This window comes from Mixophyes fleayi, chromosome 3, assembly GCF_038048845.1.
Source record: "Mixophyes fleayi isolate aMixFle1 chromosome 3, aMixFle1.hap1, whole genome shotgun sequence".
Classification (NCBI taxonomy): Eukaryota; Metazoa; Chordata; class Amphibia; order Anura; family Limnodynastidae; genus Mixophyes; species Mixophyes fleayi.
In genome coordinates, this window is record NC_134404.1 from 156,045,767 (window position 1) to 156,065,642 (window position 19,876).

Below are 19,876 nucleotides of genomic sequence, written 5' to 3' on the forward strand. Positions count from 1 at the left end.
ATTAAATCACTTACCAAGCATGGGGTCAAGCTCATCACACACATAAGTAAGACAGCCAAAATTCGAATCGCTAGAGCATGGAAGAAGCAGGACCCATTGAATAGCCTTGTTAAATTGTTTTTTGTTTGCCTTCCCTATGGAGTACCAATCCAACTTACTCAATTATAGGGTATCTGCCTTCCATAATACTTGAAGGCTTTGGTACCAATACAACAACTCCCCACTCCTGGGATCCTTATAAATGTTCACAGACTCGGGTTTCTGCCGACTTGTCAATCTATAAATAAAGAGATTTAAAAAAATACTGCATTAATAAGGTGCACTGATGTTTTAAAAATCTTTTTAATACATTTTCAACATTGCTGATTGCATATTTGTTCACAGCATATACTGCATTATAAGTAGAGATGGGCGGGTCCGGTTCCCCGTGAACCGAACCCACCCGAACTATGCCTATCCGAATACCGAGCTGAGTAGCTCGGTACTCTCCCGCCCGCTCCGAATCCAAATCTAGGCCGAACATAATCGTGACGTCATCGGATCTCGGGGCTCGGTTCTCGCGATACTTAAACATTATAAATACACTCCTCCACAGCAATCCATCGCCATTTGACAGAGGGAGAGAACAGGGTGTAGTCACAGGCTGATTAGAGCAGGGATAGAGAATCCAATATTCTTCTTGCAATTGCTTTAACAAAAATCGCTAGAGAAGAGAGGAGGATAGGGGTTTATTTATTTTTTTAATATTTGCACTCCCCAGTGCTTTTGGGGTGTCCCCCATAATTGTGCATAAATATTTCTGGCTGTCAAAAGTCATATCTGTCAGCAGTATCTACCAACTAATTTTTAGCACTCCTCAGTGCTTTTGGGGTGTCCCCCATAATTGTGCATAAATATTTCTGGCTGTCAAAAGTCATATCTGTCAGCAGTATCTACCAAATAATTTTTACCACTACAAGTGCTTTGCGCTCAGAATGGATTCAAAGCAGTCCACATATGATCAGAATGAGCAACCAGATTCAGTCACCAGTCCTGATGTTAGTGTTCCCAGTACGTCATCTGGCCAAGGCGATGTCAAACAACAGAGTGTTTCCAAATCAGTACAAAAAACAAATTTTTTTTTTACTGTATTGAAGTGAAAAAGAAGTGTTACTGAGTAAAAGTTAAGTGGCGATAAAAAAAAAATTGCAAACATGCCATTCTACACACGCAGTGGCAAAGAGAGAATGAGGCCTTCACCTTTGGCTATTAGTGGCAGATCCCAAAAGTTTACCCAGCCTACAATTGGTGTACAACTACTGTTACGCGTCAAAGCCGAGCTGCAAGATAACAGTAAGGCATTAGAGGAGAATGTTTGCTCTGATTCACAAAAAACACCAATCTGTGGAGAGTCCATCCAACAGTGGGATGTCTAATCGTGAGCATTCTGCTGATGTGTGCCTTAATAGCCCGAGTGTAGCTGTTGATACCTAAATTGAGGATGCCACTTTGGAATTAGAAGAGGATGAGGGGGAGATTTGTGTAGGCGACGAGGACGCTAATGAGGATGTTGATGAGGATGAGGTTGCTTTTGTAAGTCCTGCACCAGTGGCAGCAGTTCTGGCATGTGACAAGAAAAAGGCCATTGTCATGCCTGGGCATAAAACAAAAAAATCCACTTCTTATGTGTGGAATTATTTCTACCCAAATTCAGACAACAATTGTATAGCCATTTGTAGTGTATGTCAAACCACAGTTAGTCGAGGGAGGGACCTTAACCATCTTGGAACCTCGTCTATGTTACGCCATTTAACGAGAGTTCATGGCAAAGTGTTGGGAAAAGCTGAAAGTTCTTCCCAAAAAAATACAAGCACTCCATCATCAGCTAAGAACCTCCGCTCACAGACATCCCGACGGCTACAAAATACACCCACCACACCATCCTCATCAATATCCTCAGTAGCGCTCGGAGTTAGCCCGGCATCCCACTTAAGGCTGGATGACTCCTGCACTATTATTGATTCCTCTGAAGGAAGCGTTAGTCCCACTGCTGCTGCTGTTGCTGCTGATGGGGGTGAATTGTCATCCCAGAGGCAGGTCAAGAAAATGAGCAGTCCTACATTTCAGCAATTAACTGTGAAACAATCATTTGCGAGGGGAAGAAAATATGACAGCAGTCACCCAGTCGCCAAGCGAATCACAGACGCCATGGCTGCAATGTTAGTGTTAGATCTGCGTCCAATCTCCATAATAAACGCACCTGGTTTTTCACAGTTAATTGAGGTTTTGTGTCCGCGTTACAGAATTCCATCGCAACACCATTTCTCCCGTAAAGCAATTCCACAACTATACCAAAAAGTGTGTAAAAATGTAGAGATTGTGCTGAAAAATGCCATTCTGCCCACTGTCCACATAACCACAGATATGTGGACAAGTGGAAGTGGCCAAACCAAAGACTATATGACTGTGACAGCCCACTGGGTTGGTCATTCACCTTCACCAGCAGGAACAGCAGCAGCAGCATGTACACCACTACGTAACATTTGTCACAAGCAGGCCACTCTTTGTATCACCGGCTTCACTAACAGGCATACGGCTGACAATTTGTTACGCAAACTGAGAGATGTGATTGATGCATGGCTTATACCACTCTGATTCTCCCCAGGGTATGTCATTTCTGATAACGCCAACAATATAGTGCGAGCATTACAGCTGGGTGATTTCCAACATATTCCCTGTTTTGCTCACACCATCAACTTGGTGGTGCAGAGCTTCCTACGAAATAACCGTGAGGTGCAGGAGATGCTTTCGGTGGCCCGTAAAATTTCAGGCCATTTCAGGCATTCAGCTACAGCATGTAGAAGATTACAGCAGCTCCAAGAGCAATTTAACTTGCCCTGCCACCAACTTAAGCAAGAGGTGGTAACTAGGTGGAATTCCACCCTGTACATGCTTTAGACTCTAAAGTTTAGAGGATGGAGGAACAGCGCAAAGCCATCCAAGCATATTGCACAAGCCATGACATTGGGAAAGGAGGGGGGATGTATTTCACTCTTGCACAGTGGGGAATCCTTTCAGTGCTGTGCAAGGTGCTGAAAACATTTGAAGTTGTGACGTGTGAGGTGAGTGCAGACTCTGCTAGTTTGAGCCAAGTCATTCCTTTAATTAGACTATTGGAAAAGCAGCTTGAGAAAATGAAGGAGCAGCTGAAAGCAAGCAATTCAGCAAAGTATGTTGGCCTTGTCGATCAAGTACTTAATTCGCTTCACAATGATCCTCGCGTTATTAAGATCTTGAACTCGGATCAGTACGTTTTGGCCACTGTGCTTGATCCAAGGTTTAAAACCTACATTGAGTCTTTACTTGTAAATGAGCGAGATGTGAACTTTTGCAAGGAGCTATTGCTCAGCAAGTTGGCCGCTGAACTGGGCCTCGGCTTGAAAACGTGTCCTCCTTCACTATCTCAAGCTGCTGCTGCTCGTAAAAAATTCAATTTCCCAAAAAGAAGCAGGGAAGACGCAAGGGGCAGACCAGAACAATTTAACATCTGGGCTGGTTTGAAGGATTTTTCAAAAAAATGTGTCGCTTTGCCCATAACTCCATCCAATACGAGTATAAACATGCAAAGGATGGTGGAGGATTACTTTCAAGAGGTAGTTGATATGGAAATGTCAGACAGTCCCTTTCCTTACTGGGAAGAAAAGCAGGCCATTTGGAAACCCATGTACAAACTTGCTTTGCAATACTTAAGCTGCCCACCCTCCAGTGTGTACTCCGAACGAGTGTTCAGCACAGCAGGGAACTTAGTCAGTGATCGCCGTAGAAGGTTACTTCCCAAAAGTGTGGAGAAAATGATGCTTATAAAAATGAACTACATCTTCCACGAGGAAGGCCTTCACCATCCAAGACATCCAAGCACTGACTGTTCTCTAATGGCAGATTCAAGCGGCGATGAATTGATAGTCTGTGATGATGACGTACACACTGATGAGGGTGAGGATGAAGCTGAAGATGATGACGATAACATCTTTTTAAAACTTTCTATGTAAGTGTAGGGTGCAATCTACCCCCAAAGAGGAAAGGGACTTGTGGCATTTCCATATCACGTACCGTCTTGAAAGGCTGCTGTTTGGGCAATTTATCCTTAATGGTAGGGTGTCATAGACAGAGTGACCCCAAACTGCCTTTGTCCATTTCTCTTAATATTGTACAGTCTATAACGGCTGAATTTCTTGGTATTTTATACAAGTGGAGGGGGGCCTAGAGAGACAGAAACCAAACTGGCTTTCTCCATGTCAATTAATATTGTACAGTCTATAACGGCTGAATTTCTTGGTATTTTATACAAGTGGACGGGGACCTAGAGAGACAGAAATCAAACTGGCTTTCTCCATGTCAATTAATATTGTACAGTCTATAACGGCTGAATTTTTTTGTATTTTATACAAGTGGAGGGGAGCCTAGAGAGACAGAAACCAAACTGGCTTTCTCCATTTAAATTAATATTGTACAATCTATAACGGCTGAATTTTTTTGTATTTTCGACAAGTGGAGGGAGGCCTATAGAGCCAGAAACCAAACTGGCTTTGTCCATTTCGATTAATATTGTACAGTCTATAACGGCTGAATTTTTTGGTTTTTTAAACAAGTGGAGGGGGGCCTATAGAGACAGAAAGCAAACGGCCTTTTTCCATTTCTTTACATATTTAACTATATGTGTATAAGTGTAGGGTGTAATATACATCCAAAGACGATGGCTGCATTGCCAATATGCATAGATGGAGAGGAAGACAATCTGTTTTGTGTGTAGAATAAATGAAGGCCTACCAACGAAGAATTAAACTGTTTTTTGGATGATTTATTACCTCTACAATTAGATTACTTATCTCTAAAACAGTTGGAGCACTAAATTGGGTTATTTTACAAAATAGCAAAACAAAACCAAACAAAACCAAAACCAAAACACGCAATGGCGGTTTTGCAAAACCAAAACTAAAACCAAAACACGACGGTAATCCAGATCCAAAACCGAATCCAAAACCAAAACACGGGGGTCAGTGACCATCTCTAATTATAAGTCACATACAGTGGTTCACACAAAACAATATCAACATTACCAGGAAAGACAAGCAGCAATGAAAGCATTCTGTTTTCCAAGTTTACAATTCCTAGTTATAACTGGATTTTTGTTGTACCATATTATTCTTTAAATTAATTATGTTCTCATAAGTGTTATAAGATATGCTAACGTTCATTTTCTTCTCGCTTGTTTACCATCTAGGAACTCATCACAGCTTGGTATATAGGATTTTTAGTGCTCATCTTTTCATCGTTCCTTGTTTATCTGGTGGAGAAAGAAGCTAATACACAATTTCAAACTTATGCAGATGCTTTATGGTGGGGTACGGTAAGTAAGATCAATCTTGAATTGATGGAAATGTTGTGCTTGGAGAAAGACTAGGCTAGTTACACTGGAAACAATGCAGAATTGATTTCTATACTGAATGGGAGTTAGCAGCCATTACTCTTTAGGATTGAACAGGTCATCAGTTTTTGAGCTATTGCACTAATGGCGAGTTAAAACAAATGGGATTGTTAAGTAGAAAGTATTATCTACATGTTATTTCTGCCATATTATACATATGTTAATGGAAAGGAATGCACATAAGAGTGATTTAAATGGTTTGTAACTGGATTCATTTATGTTTCTTTCTATATATTATTCTATATATATTTCAGGGGCCACTTCTCCCTTCTCATCCTCCTTGACCTCTCTGCAGCCTTTGACACCGTTGACCACCCCCTCCTCCTTCACACCCTCCAGTCTTTCGGCCTCTCCGGCCCAGTCCTGTCCTGGTTCACCTCTTACCTTACTCACCGTTCCTTCTCTGTCACCACCTCTGGGTCTCTCTCCCCCCCATCCACCCTTCCAGTCGGGGTCCCTCAGGGCTCTGTTCTGGGACCCTTACTCTTCTCTCTATACACCTCCTCCCTGGGTGAACTCATCAGCTCCTTTGGCTTCAGCTACCACCTTTACGCTGACGACACTCAACTATACCTCTCCTCTCCTGATCTCTCTCCCTCCCTCCTCTCTAGGGTGTCCGCCTGCCTCTCTGCCATCTCCTCCTGGATGTCCTCTCGATTCCTCAAACTTAACCTTGCCAAAACTGAGCTCATAGTTTTTCCTCCCTCTCATACCCCATCCCCTTCTGACCTCTCCATCACTGTCGACAACACCTCTATCTCCCCTGTCCCCCAAATTCGCTGCCTTGGTGTCATCCTCGACTCCTCTCTCTCCTTTGGCCCCCACATCCTCTCTCTTGCTAAATCCTGCCGCTTCCAGCTGCGCAACATCGCTCGCATCCGGCCCTTCCTCTCCCAAGATGCCACCAAATGCCTTATCCACTCTCTGATCATCTCCCGCCTGGACTACTGCAACCTCCTCCTCACTGGCCTCCCCCACTCTCATCTCGATCCCTTTCGATCCGTCCTTAACGCTGCAGCTAGGCTTATTTTCCTCTCTCGCCGCTCCTCTTTTGTCTCCCCCCTCTACCTAGCCCTTCACTGGCTCCCATTCCCCTTCAGAATCCTCTTTAAGCTCCTCACACTCACCTACAAGGCCCTCGCCAACTCCACTGCACCCTACATCTCCACCCTCCTCTCTATTCATGCTCCATCCCGCCCTCTCCGTTCTGCCTCTGACCGTCGCCTCTCTTCCCCCCTTATAACCTCCTCCCACGCGCGTATCCAAGACTTCACCCGCGCTGCCCCCCTCCACTGGAACAAGCTCCCTCCCTCCATCAGAACTTCCCCTAATCTATCCAGCTTCAAACGGGCCCTAAAAACCCACCTTTTTCTTAAAGCCTTTCTGTCTCCCACTTAATTTCCTACCTTATCTTCTGCCTCTGTCCCCCTACTCTCCCTCTCTCCCCTGCGTCTCTCTGTCTGTCCACCCCTCCCCTTAGATTGTACGCTCCTCTGAGCAGGGCCATCTCTCCTCCTGTTTCCACCACTTCTAACTCTGCTCTCCAGCTACTTAGCCCTCCTCCTCAAAGGTCCTCCACCCCACATCCACTTTCGCTCCCTCCTCCCCCCTGGGGGTCTCCCTGTCTTCCACGCCCCCCTTCTTGGGCCCCGTCATTTTCGGATCCTCCCTCCCCCTTCCCCGCCCTCTCTAGCTGTGCATTGAGCGTACTGAGTTGCTGTGTTTACTGTACTGTGCTGTCTCCCATTGTATTGTGATTTTGTTTGTCTCTGTACGGCGCTGCGGATGCCTTGTAGCGCCTTATAAATAAATATTAATAATAATAATAATATATAAAATTTACTAGCCGCATAATAAATGTGCACAATAACAGGTTTTTTATCTATAGTCAATATAATTCATTTGTGCTAATTACATAGAGTGTGCTGCCTAGTATAATACTATTACGTTGGACTTAAAAAACAAACTATGAATATCTTTTTAATCACACTTTATTGCAGTGATCTAATATCATATTAATTTGTAGCACTATAATAAATCTATATTTTTATGAAGGTTAGAATTTTATTTTAATATTGATTATTACTTTGTGTAATACCTTTAAGGACTTTTTATTGCGATATTCATGGTACTTTAATCACTAGATATTTGATATGCTTCTGAAATAGAAACAACTTTATAAATATGGGCAGATCTGCTTTCTCTCCATATTTTATGGTGCCCCTCCTCTCTCTCTCTCTCTCTCTCTCTCTCTCTCCATTATCTGGTGCCACCCCCCCTCTTTCTCCATTTTTTCTGGTGCCCCTTTCTCTCTGTATCCCCATATTTTCTGGTGCCCCCTCTCTTTCTGTTTTCCCATATTTTCGGGTGCCCCCTCTTTCTTTGTATCCCCATTTTATGGTGCCCCCCCCTCTCTCTCCATTTTTTGGTGCCCCCCTCTTTCTGTCTCCCCATATTTTTTGGTGCCCTCTTTCTCTCTCCATATTTCTGATGCCCCCCCTCTCTCTATGTCTCCCAATATTTTCTGATGCCTCCTCTCTGTCACGGTTCAGATGCTAAGGCTACTTACTGGTATTGACACTGCTAACCAGGAGGCGCGGAGTCTAAATGTACCCCTGGTATTCACCAGGGACCCCTACAAGGAAGTTTGGAATTCGCTGCAGTAGTACGCAGGTCGCGTCCCTCCTGGTCAGCCACCAGTGAAGTATCGCAGGTAACAATTCAGGGCAGGCTGCAGGTAGAAATGTAAAGGGGTCAGGTAGAATGTAGTGAGGCAATCCAAGGTCAAGCCGGGCTGGCAGCCTAGTACAGAGGGGGCAGACAAAGCGTAGTCAGATGGTCTGGGGTGAAAGCCAAGGGAGAGATCAATGCCAAAGGGAGATTCACAGGGAAAGTCAGACAAGCAGGGTCAAGAGCCAGGGAACCAACCAGGAGACAGCTAAATGTTAAGGGACGCTGAAGCAGGGGAACCATACCACGATACTCTGGCACCCTAATGGTGCCAGAGACTTTCTGATATAGGCAGAGCTTCAGGCTGATTGGAGGACAGGGGTCAGGAGAGGCACCTCAGCGTCCCATTGCCTAGCAACGGGATGCGCGCTACCGCGCATGCGCCCGGCAGCTGTGCAGAAGCGCGTCATTAGTCCACGCGACAGGTATGGGAGTCAGGCGTCCGTCCCCGGCACCAAGTGAAGGTGCGGGGATGGCGCCTGACACTCTATCTCTCCATATTTTCTAGTGCCCCCATTCCCTCTCTCTCTCTCTCCCTATTTTATGGTGCCCCTCTCTCTCTCTATTTTTTCTGGTACCCCCCTCCCCCTCCTCTCTCCCTCTACATATTTTTTGGTGCCCCTTTCTCTCTGTCTAACCCCATATTTTCTGGTGCCCCCTCTCTTTCTGTTTACCCATATTTTCGGGTGCCCCTCTCTCTCTTTGTCTCCCCATTTTATGGTGTCCCCCTTTCTCTCTCCATTTTTTCTGGTGCTCTTTCCCCTCTCTCTCTCCATATTTTCTGGTGCCCCCCTCTCTCTCTCTTTTCATATTTTCTGGTGTATCTCTCTGCATATTTTCTGGTGGTCTCCTCTTTCTGTCTCCCCAGATTTTCTGGTGCCCCCTCTCTTTCTGTCTCCCCATATTTTCTGATGCCTCCTCTCTCTCTGACTCCCTATATTTTCTAGTGCCCCCTCTCCCTCTGTTTTCTTTTTATTACTGAAATGACCTTACCTTTTCTCATCTTCTCCGCTTCTTTCTTCTTCTGCTTATCTTACTTTTTCTGAGCCACTCGGCTCCTCTATACTGGCAGTGTTATGATGTCACAACGCTGCCGGAAGCCTAACGCTGGAGATATGCGGACAGGTTGTGCTGCCATTAGCACCGTGTTTTCTTTACATCCAAGCGCCATAGCTGGGAAGTAGCGGGTGATACAAAAAAGTCCTAAAAATATCAAAGAAAAAATTACATTATAATACATTTCCTGCCCAAATATCGTTGCAGTTGCCTTTACTTTCATCAGCCCCTTGACTTTTTTTTCGTAATTTTTGCATTTTTTTATTTCTTTATTAAAATCCTTTTGTATTTTTGTGCTCTGGCTTGCTGATGCTGGTCTGTTCCTTTTATTTGAACAATTGAGGGTATACAATTTACAATATGGACCATGCAGAGCACTTTTGTGTTATATCTTCTTGGCAGTTAATTGAGATCATCCACCTTTTCTCTCTCTGTATGTGTGTGTGTATATATATATGTATGTATGTATGTATGTATGTATGTATGTGTGTGTGTATATATATATATATATATATATATATATATATATATATATATATATATATATATAGAAAAGGTACAATTTTACAACAGATGAAGCCTGGTGTCATGCAACTCGCCTCCCTACTATCTCACTGTGTGTACTGGACTGTACAACAGGGAACCTATAGGAAAATGCTTGATTATGTTGATTATGACCTGTACTTCTCTACTTTTTGGACCTAGGGCAAAATGGCAAGTACAGGGGGGGGGGGATCATAACAATATTTGTGTTATAGTGGAGCTGCCCCCATTTTACAATGATCCAAACAAAAGTGTTTGGCCAAGATGAGGCAAATTGATTTATTTGTTTAAATTGACTACAATGACCAATCAAAATTGTTGCCTTTAGACAAAAATGTGATACATAGGATGGAAATGTTCACTAATCAATTTTAGAGCACATGCTAATCAATAAATGTTTTTTAATTAGGGAGTTATTCTTAGAAAAGACCACACCATTCTGTCAAGTAAAAATACAGTGAAAGGAATAAGCAACTACTTCTTTTATAAGAACTAATCAGGGAATTGCAGCATTCACAATTATACACTTTAGATTATGTTAAGACAGCTGACTAAACACTCATTATTGAAAATCAATTTCTGGCAAGTACAGCGGTGTTAAGTCTTTGACCTGACCCCATTGTTGTTGTTTCCTCGATACTAATAGGAATAGTTGTTAAATGTATAACATATATTGTTGTTATTCTTAATAGGCTACCCAGTCACATTGGTTGTTTTGCCAAAATAAGTCTTGGCTGGGTTCTAAGGTTTGCTGCTGTTAATTGGCTTGCTACTTATCTTCATTGATTTTGCTGCTGTTCCTAGAATAGTTGACATAATTAGCATTTTCTAAACACATTTCTTCACCAAAATATGTTTCAAATAAGTGTATGATTTGCTTGTTTCTCAACGGTAAAAATAACAAAATCGCAATAATAACAACAAAAGATGCACACAGGAGATAAGTATTCATGACAGGGCAGCCTATCAAATCACTAGGAACCAGTGTAAAAATCTGTGATGTTAGATCGCCAACGCAGTGCATTCCGGAGGCACTGCACAGCAGACCGCGGGTGAATTGGTTGGTTGCATTCTGATGACAACTGATTCAGCTCAAAAACTGGCTAAATGCATGGTGTGTAGGCAACAGGCATTCTAAGATTAAAAGGATTTGTAAACAACTCAAAATGAAAGGAAACAGAAAAGGTGAACCTCCTCTAAATAAGCAGGTATGGTACATATTGTATTGCACTAAATTTTGACTTGTAGCCAAGCATAATTACAACTTGCCTGTGGAAAAAAGTCCACATGCAGTGTAAAAAAGCCCATAAGAACCTGTAGGTAAAGTCATCGCGATTGTGATAACAACTTAAATGGCATTACACAGCAGTTCTCTCCTTTGGAGTATCATTACTTTTCTGATTGGAACATTAAATGGAATAGAATATTAGATATGAATGAAACGTGTTCCGTATAGCATGTAATTAAATTACTGTTTGGAAAATAGAAAGCAAGTGTTAAATCATGTATAGTTATGCTTAATTAAAAATCTGTATACACAGAGAGCGAATGCAGGAAACCTGAGTACAGTATCCATCTGCTTTCTGTATGTCCGGCCCCTTACCTTTACTAGTCTTTAACTCAGTAGTCTGTAGGGTCCCACTTATCAAGGACTCTCTGATTGAATCACCTACTTTACATTAATTCCCCTTCCCCCTCTCTCTGCCCACACTCACCTTCTTTCATCCGGCACTGCAGAGGCAGAGTCTTCCAACTTCTTTTCTCCCCTTCTGCACATGTGCGATGGCGGGCATATCATGTGATACGCGTTCACCTGTGATGACATCACTAAAGGAGGACAGGAGGCGAGAGTCCAGATCATTCCGATCCGCTGCAGCAAAACAATAGGATGACTGCTCCCGTGGGAGGGACCAGTCTGTCCATCAACTATAGTGTAGGGGGCATGCAATCTGGCAGTAGGACCAACGGGGGATTTGATGTTGAATGCTTATTTATGTTTATATAAATCATGAGATTAAAGTGACATTTGGGCTGTCTTTATGGGTGCGGTACGTTAGAGGGACACTGATTAATCCGACAAAACTTACCCCGACATGATGACTCCGAAGGGCTGCTTTCCGACGAGGATCGACGACAACTGCTGACAAGTGTTGTCGTGGTAGTCAGCATCGATATGCTGACTACCTCCAGTCTTTATTTCATGTGTCACAATGGTATTTGTGCCCCTATAAATGTGCTTTTCTTTATAAAGTACACATGGATGCGTCCCATCTCTGGCACCACTGGAGGAAAATTACATTTACAGCCAACTGCTAAACTCTAAATGTGCAGCTTCCAAAGTGGTGTGGGTCAATTGTCATGTCCTGTAGCAAGAAATTTAGTTTTTGCATTTAGGAACAATACTAGGAAACAGATCTAGCATTTGATCCCCTGAACTCCTCCATTAGTAGAGGCAAAAGTTTTCATAGCTACAAACGCTGTAATCTTGGTGGGTGCAGCCAAGTCTGCATCAGGTCGAATAGGTACATGATATCACAAAAGAAGAGCGTGCAATATAACAGAATCAGTAAATGGTAAAACTGACCTACATAGGAGGATAGCATAATATAATTAACTTGCTACTTGTGTATGTTCATTTTTAGATTACATTGACCACCATCGGCTATGGCGACAAAACGCCTCACACATGGCTTGGACGTCTTCTTTCAGCTGGATTTGCTCTTCTTGGCATTTCCTTCTTTGCATTACCTGCAGTGAGTATTAAATAGTAGTTCCTATACTATATCTCCAGGTATACAGTGCTGAGGAACGTAACAATGATATGTAACTATATTATGGCTATATTTAAAACTAATTCATAAGGCTCGAGGGTATTCCAAATACTAAAAATGTATAACTCAAAACGTATATAATGTGTTAGGGTCCTATCCAAAGAGAACAACTTAATGCAGCATATCCATATAAGTGCAGATGTACATATTTTTACATACAAAGGTGCTTAATAGTATTGAGGAAGATCTTGGTCTATTTGTCATCTCATGCCAAAAGCAATGCAATTTTGAAGGAACTAAAGGCAGATTTCTTGTAGAAGCGAAAATATTGCCACAAAGCACGACCCACTATCACATTTGGATCAACCCTATCATTAATTGAAACTTAACTTAATTCCCTTTAGACCCTATTTAATAATCATCACCAGAATACACCAAAGCTATCTTTATTTCAAGTGACAAATATTTGCATTTCCTTTTTAGAAATACATTGGTCCACGTGCATATATTCAAGCAGATTGTGGTAGATCTGGACCTTTGTGTGACTTAGTTGAAATTAATAAGAAATGGTCAGTTTTCTGCTACCTCCAAAGTAATGAAAGTTTCAGATCCATTATTGTAGCTAATAAGTCGGGTAACACCCCACAAACCCAGAAATGCCAATTTCCACCAATTCCGGATTATTTAAATGTAAAAAGAAAAACAATATGCCCTGACGTGCACTGTTAGTAAATGAGCCTTATTTTCAAACTTGGACTAGATCAGGCAAAACTACAGTAAGTGCTGATTGTTTGTTATGTGTCCCATCTTATTTTTACTCTGTTCGGAACTCCCGATGTGGTAATGTGTTTCTTGGTCTAACAAATATAGACATAAAAATAAATAAATAAATAAATAAAAAAAAGTAAATGAAAGAATGAACACAGCAGTTTTCTGCTCAAATTAACAACAGTATATCTCTAAGTCTTAAGTCCTTGTGAGACATTCTGATAAAGTATGTTCAGTATCATTATATCATTATTCTTTTACCATTCACAAGGAAGATTTTTTTTTTCTTTTTTTGTAACTAAAATCATTGTGTTAGAATTAATAAAGTTAATATCCTTCTTTCAGATTGTTGTCTGTGATTTGTAGCTCACATATTAGTCTTTGCCCACTAGAGACTTGCATTATTGAGTTTATTCTTTTCTAGATCAATGGCTGCCTGAAAAGTTTTTAATGAGGCCACCAGTTAGAGTTTAAAAGTACAATTATATGGTTGATTTTGATTATTTGAGACCAATTAAAATGAAAAACCGACCTAAGAGCATTTTACTTTGTTATCCTGAGAAGCCAGTCATTGATGTATGCTGTTGCTAGATTTAATTTTACATGTCAAGATGATGGCTGTCTTTGAAACTTAGAAGAGATTTTATATAACCTCACTACAGAAAGAGGGGTCAGCTGGTGACATTTCATCTCTTACCTTTGGTCTTCTAATCGGCATAAAAAAACATTATACATACATAACCATTACTCTGACTGTCAAGAAGAACTATAGTTGGCTTACAATATTTTTGTCCATTTATATATTTAGACAGGCACTTATCAACATTTTCTGATTGGGTATATCATGCTAGTCTTTTGTTTAATAGGAAGGTTCAGAATTAGCAGAGGAATTGCCACCAGTAGTATGCAAGTAGCTCAAGGAAGCGCTGTCAATTCTGATAACACAATTTAAATTGCAGCCCTATATGTCAATGTTTAACCAAACAGGTCTTCTGAGCAAGTGCCTAGACAGAATCTTGCATTGCTGCTGCCCATCATAGCGTGCACTGGCACATGTCATACTTGGAAAATGCTGTCCGTTAATCACTGATTTAAGGTTTATGCTCCTGTGATGGTTATTTCCATATAGTTACCAGAAAGAAGGGAGTATAGCACTTAATATTTCACGCTTTATCAGTAAGAGCACACTTTATTTGTAAGAATTCAAATTCTGTATTCAATACAGTGCAGGACACAAAGTTAAAATATATATTGCATGCATCTGTAGCATTTTTGATAGCCTGGCATCCAATGATTGTCATTCAACCAGGGAATGAAAACTTACACACTGATTTAAATCTGTGCACTTGAATAGCAGCAAGCTCCAACCAAGCATTTCACTAATAATGTCAGAGTATAAATAAGGGGTTATACCAAAGGACACATAAGGATACACAAATATACAGAACTCTCTGTCTCTTTATACCACCACCTTTAATAACAGGACAAAACTGATTATTTTGGGGATTACATTATAAAAAGGGTGACAAATAATGGAATCGATAAATAGTGTACTTTTGTGCAAAGAGTTTCCTCTGCGATAACCAAGGGTGGTTTTATAAATATGGAGCACTGTACTTACTATTCTTAAGGCAGATCATTGACTATGTATATTTAAATGGCAGCTATCTATGAATCTTGAATGTAAATATGCTATAGGCAGACCATTTTCCTATATGTTGGTAAAAATCCATGAGTTTAAAAGTAACAACTTTAGCATCATTCCCTCTGCCCTGTTGCAACAATTCATAATAATTAACTTGACTCAGAAATTAAATCACTAAAGAAGTTTGTTAAGTAGCTTTAAAAAATTAGCACACTACTCAGCTCAGTTATTGCAGTGGACAGAGGAGCATTTAATGGAAAATTTCACCAAATGACCTGGGCATGAATAGTAAAAATTTATGAGACAGATATGTAACTAAGAATACACCCCACCCCACTACTGTAACATATTTATCCTCACCCCCTTTTCACACATTAATTTTTTGTATTGTTTTCATCTAAAGCTATGACAGCTTATGGTACAATATAAAAAAATTGTAAAAGCACTATAGGAGTAATACTATGTGGCTGTCCAAATATAGAATTGTGGCCAAAAAATATTGGCACCCTGGCAGTTTGTTTCACTAATGCACCATTTATTCAAGAAAATTGTTGAAATTAAAAACTATTTTACTATTAACATATGTATTTCTTTGGTTGCTGTTCAATAAAACAGAGCAAAAAAAATTACTAAATCGTAGCTTCTACCAAAGAAATCTTTAAATGAACCAGACAAAATTATTATCACCTTTCAGAAGTACTTAGAAATAATTAGATTGCAAGCAGGTGATTTTCCTTTTCACTTAAGAACTGTGGTGAGTAGTAGGTATCTGCAATATAAAAATCACTCATTAAATGAACTTACACAGAGAAAAGCATTCATTATGCTGTCTTGTGTAACAATTAGCGATATAGGAGTAGCCACTGGCAGGTATTAGCACAACTGAACAGGGAAGCACTGAGTCTAACGCACCCCTGGTGTTCACCAGGGGCCCTCACAAGGGAATATGGAGTTAGATGCAAAGGGTTCGCAGGTCGCAATTCTTCGAGACAGTCACAAGCGCAGTAACGAATTTGAATAGTAGTAGTCGAGCGATCTGGGTCAAAACGAGCCGGTAAACAAGGTACACACGGATGATCCAAGAACAGTCAAACAAGCCAGACTTCAAACTAAACGAGCAGGTGAGAGCCAAAATATGATCCAAAGGGTAAGTCGAGAGAACAAGCCAGGTGAGGAGGTAATAATACAGGTAAGTAAGCCCTGATTGGGCAGAGCGCAATTCGCCGGTCAGAACACAGCTGACCGCTGTGATACGAGCTGGGGAGTGCCCAGTTGCCTAGCGAAGGAACGAGGCTCCGACTGCGCATGTGTGCGCAGAGCGTCAAGTGGATAGGAAGAAAGGAAGCATCCCGTTGTCTAGCAAACAGAAGAGGTGGGCGGCTGTCCCCGGCACATAGTGGAAGTGCGGGGATGAAGCCTAGCAATCACTGTATGTACTGCATTAAGCATGAAGCAAAGAAAAAAAGCCAGAGAATTGTCTGAGGAGGTCAGACAGAACATTGTAGCAGACCATGGACAATCTCAAGGCTACAAATCAATGTCACCTGCTGCAGAGAAACAATTGAATATCCAGTGGGACACAAAGTGGTTCTGTATAGATGACATAAGGCAACTTGGCCACACCCCATTGGTACTGTCCTGGTTCTGCTAGCCTAGGATCTGGGACTAACATGTGTCCATCATGGAAATGCTTGCTGCACAAATATCTTACACAAGTGTGAGAGCAGAACCAGGAGCAAACACCGCATGGAACAGAATTACTCACCTTGAACTGCACCAGTTCTTCTTGATTGAAGATTACCAGCTTGATTGTGTCACCTGCAACAGACACAAAATATGCTGCATGAAAACTCTTTTCCATCATCTGCCGCTGTTTGGCAATGGTGTCTCCTCTGGTCTTGTTTCAAGTGCTCTCTCTTCAATCCTGCCAGTCGCTGCCATCCTCAGTACCTTGTTGCTATCTTCTTGCTTGATGCATCACCTACCGCCATCCTCAATGCGCTGCCACCATTATCTGGGATAATGGTGGCAGCGCATTGAGGATAGTGGCTCTTCCCGAAGAGGTGGATCGAAGATGCAGCTCACTGCAGCAGTTTCCAATTAGCTATCATTGTGGCCTCTGATTGGACCATAGTGAACCTTTACAGATTGCTTGGCCCAGGACCGGAGTGGGTCATTGGCAAACAGGTAAGTGGTCTTCTTCTCCCAGGTACTGCTTCACACTTGCACCATTCTATACCACCTGAATGAAAGGATGTTATATGGTAGGAGCCCTACAAGCACACCACTGCTGAGAGGGATAAGAAAACCATAAGAAAATCTGACTTGAGTTGGCAAAATCAGACCTGAACAAGCCAAATTCCTTCTGGGAGAATATTCTGTAGAAAGAGGAGACCAAATTAAAGCTTTTTGGTAAAGCACATCAAAAACACCTTCTCTACAGCTAAACATGCAGGAGGTTCAATGTTGTTTTGGTGTACATGGCATCATAAAATGTGGACAATACCGGAACATTTTGGAGCCCAATGTTGTACCCAGTCTCAGAAAGCTGGACCTCCGCTTAAAATCATAGGTCTTCCAGCAGGACAATGACCCCAAACACACTTCAGAAAGCACCCAGGAATGGTCCAAGGTAAGATGCTGGACTGTTCTGAAGTGGCCTGCAATGAGTTCAGATCTAAATCCCATAGAACACTTGTGGAGAGATCTGAAAAGAGTCTGGAGAAGGCATCCTTCAAATCGGGGAGAAACACAAGAAGAGTGGACCAAACTGCCAGTAGAGAGGTGCAGGAAGCTCTTCCATGGCTATAGAAAGCAGGTTGATTGCAGTTATTTCAACCAAATGCTGTGATAACAAATATTACGTATCAAGCGTGAATACTTTTTTAAATACCATTTTTTCATTTTCTGATTTATGGTATTAAATTCAAAATCAAACTCAAAGGATCTATAATATTGACACAGAAAGAATTGTGGAGACCAAATTCTGTTGTTAATTTCAACTTATGTTTAGAGGAAATTGTAAGTTATTTGAAAACATTGCAAGGGTGCCAATATGTGTAGCCACAACTGAGGAAAACAGAAGCACACTTCAATTTTGAGTCACATATTTACTGTATGAATCTATATAATGCCCCCTCTTTAACTGGCTATTTTATCTAATTGTGCTTCTCTCCAACTTCTTCTTGGTGGTGTCTTGGGCTCCTGCCTTTGCTGCCCACCCTTAGTTAATTCTCTCCTGTTAAATAAGAAAATAAATAATATGCTGTCCAGGATTCATTTAAAATGAACATCCACAGTACAGTAATGTCATTAAATTGTAATGCAGTAGCAAACTGCTAAATGTAAAAATATATCATGGCACTAAACCAATTAAATAATTACATTACAGGGCATTCTTGGTTCAGGATTCGCCCTAAAAGTTCAGGAACAACACCGCCAGAAGCACTTTGAAAAAAGGAGAAACCCGGCAGCTAGTTTAATTCAGGTGAGAGCCGAGAACAATCAATGCTAAAAATATGTATTTATGTTACAATTAGTCAATGTTCATGTTATCATATATTGCATTGTTATGGTTCTGCCCTCATATTGCAAAGTGAATGAACACATTTTGTTAATGGCAGGACACTAATCTCTCTGTTATTAAAGTCATAACAAGATGTTGGGACATAGTACATAGTAAGTTTATAGTGGAAGATTTTTATTGGTTTGCATGTTTATGCATTGTTTCCTTTTAGGTTGTGTACTATGTGATTTGAGCCAGTGCTTCTGATTGTAAAATATTCTTATAGACATCTTGCTGTTGCTTGCAGACTACATTTTCCTGTGTTTCCTTTGTTTAACTCTTACATTTACATAACACATAGTCTGTACTGGCTTTGGTAACCTTCATAGCATGTGAAATGGGACCAGAGATTTTTGGCAGGGGCTTTCTATTGGTCTGCACAGTCATACCCCTCCTGGGCTGCACCTACATAGCACCGACATTTCCTGAAGCTGCATGCACTGCAATGGAAGCAGAGGTCCGCACACTCACACCACCAGTGGGGGTTCCAAGAAGCAGCCACACCGCTGCCTGCAATTCCTCTCGACTGCTCTAAACATGTCATTGGTCTTATCACGTACAGCCCTGCCATCGTTTACATAATCACATGTGTGGACAGGTTGCAGACTCCCATAAGATCAGCACACTCATCTATTGTTACTGTAAGGGTCTGAATAGCTAATAAACAGGGTTCACATGGAGGGACTGGAGATGAAGAATACAATAAGGAGTTCAGACCCTAGTCAAACACACATTAAAATGAAAAGAATGACTACATACACATAAATCTATTCACATCTTTGAGAGTAGAAAATGCATTATCTATACAAAATCAGTCTTTGCTAAAGAATAATTGAAATTATGTAGTGTATGTTTACAAGGCATCATACCACTATATGGTTAAAGTGAAAAATAGTAAGTAGTTTCCATTCACCTTTGTAATATTTTACTTCAATAGGTCATTTTTTAAATAAAAGTTTAAAAAAGAATAACACTGTCGCTAGCAAGACATTATACGTTGTGTGTGTATATATATATATATATATATATATATATATATACACACACACATATATACCTTAGCCCTCAGTCTATAGTTGAATAGGCCAGGCGGCTGTCTAATCAGTACTGTATCAATTACCTTTAGTTCTCCTTTAAATAATGGACCCATTAAAATCATAAAAAACAAACATAGATATAAATATAGATATAAAACAAAAGACAATTGTTGTTAGCTCTTATCCTTAACACTGCATGTGTGTGTAGCAAGCACAATGAAAACATGAGGTACTAGTTCATATTTTTATCAAAACATTGAATCCTGCATCCCAGCGTCAAGGACACCTCACTGTATG

The 19,876-nt window shown here is 41.1% G+C and overlaps 1 protein-coding gene across 3 annotated transcripts in view; it reads left to right on the forward strand.

The window, feature by feature from the left end:
• Positions 1-19,876, forward strand: part of KCNQ5 (potassium voltage-gated channel subfamily Q member 5) — a 462,350-nt gene that overhangs the window by 367,458 nt on the left and 75,016 nt on the right. For all 3 annotated transcript variants that reach the window (XM_075202618.1, XM_075202616.1, XM_075202617.1), the window contains exons 5-7: positions 5,261-5,386; positions 12,436-12,546; positions 18,369-18,464. In XM_075202618.1, coding sequence (XP_075058719.1) covers positions 5,261-5,386; positions 12,436-12,546; positions 18,369-18,464 — 333 coding nt within the window. The remainder of the gene's footprint in view (positions 1-5,260; positions 5,387-12,435; positions 12,547-18,368; positions 18,465-19,876) is intronic.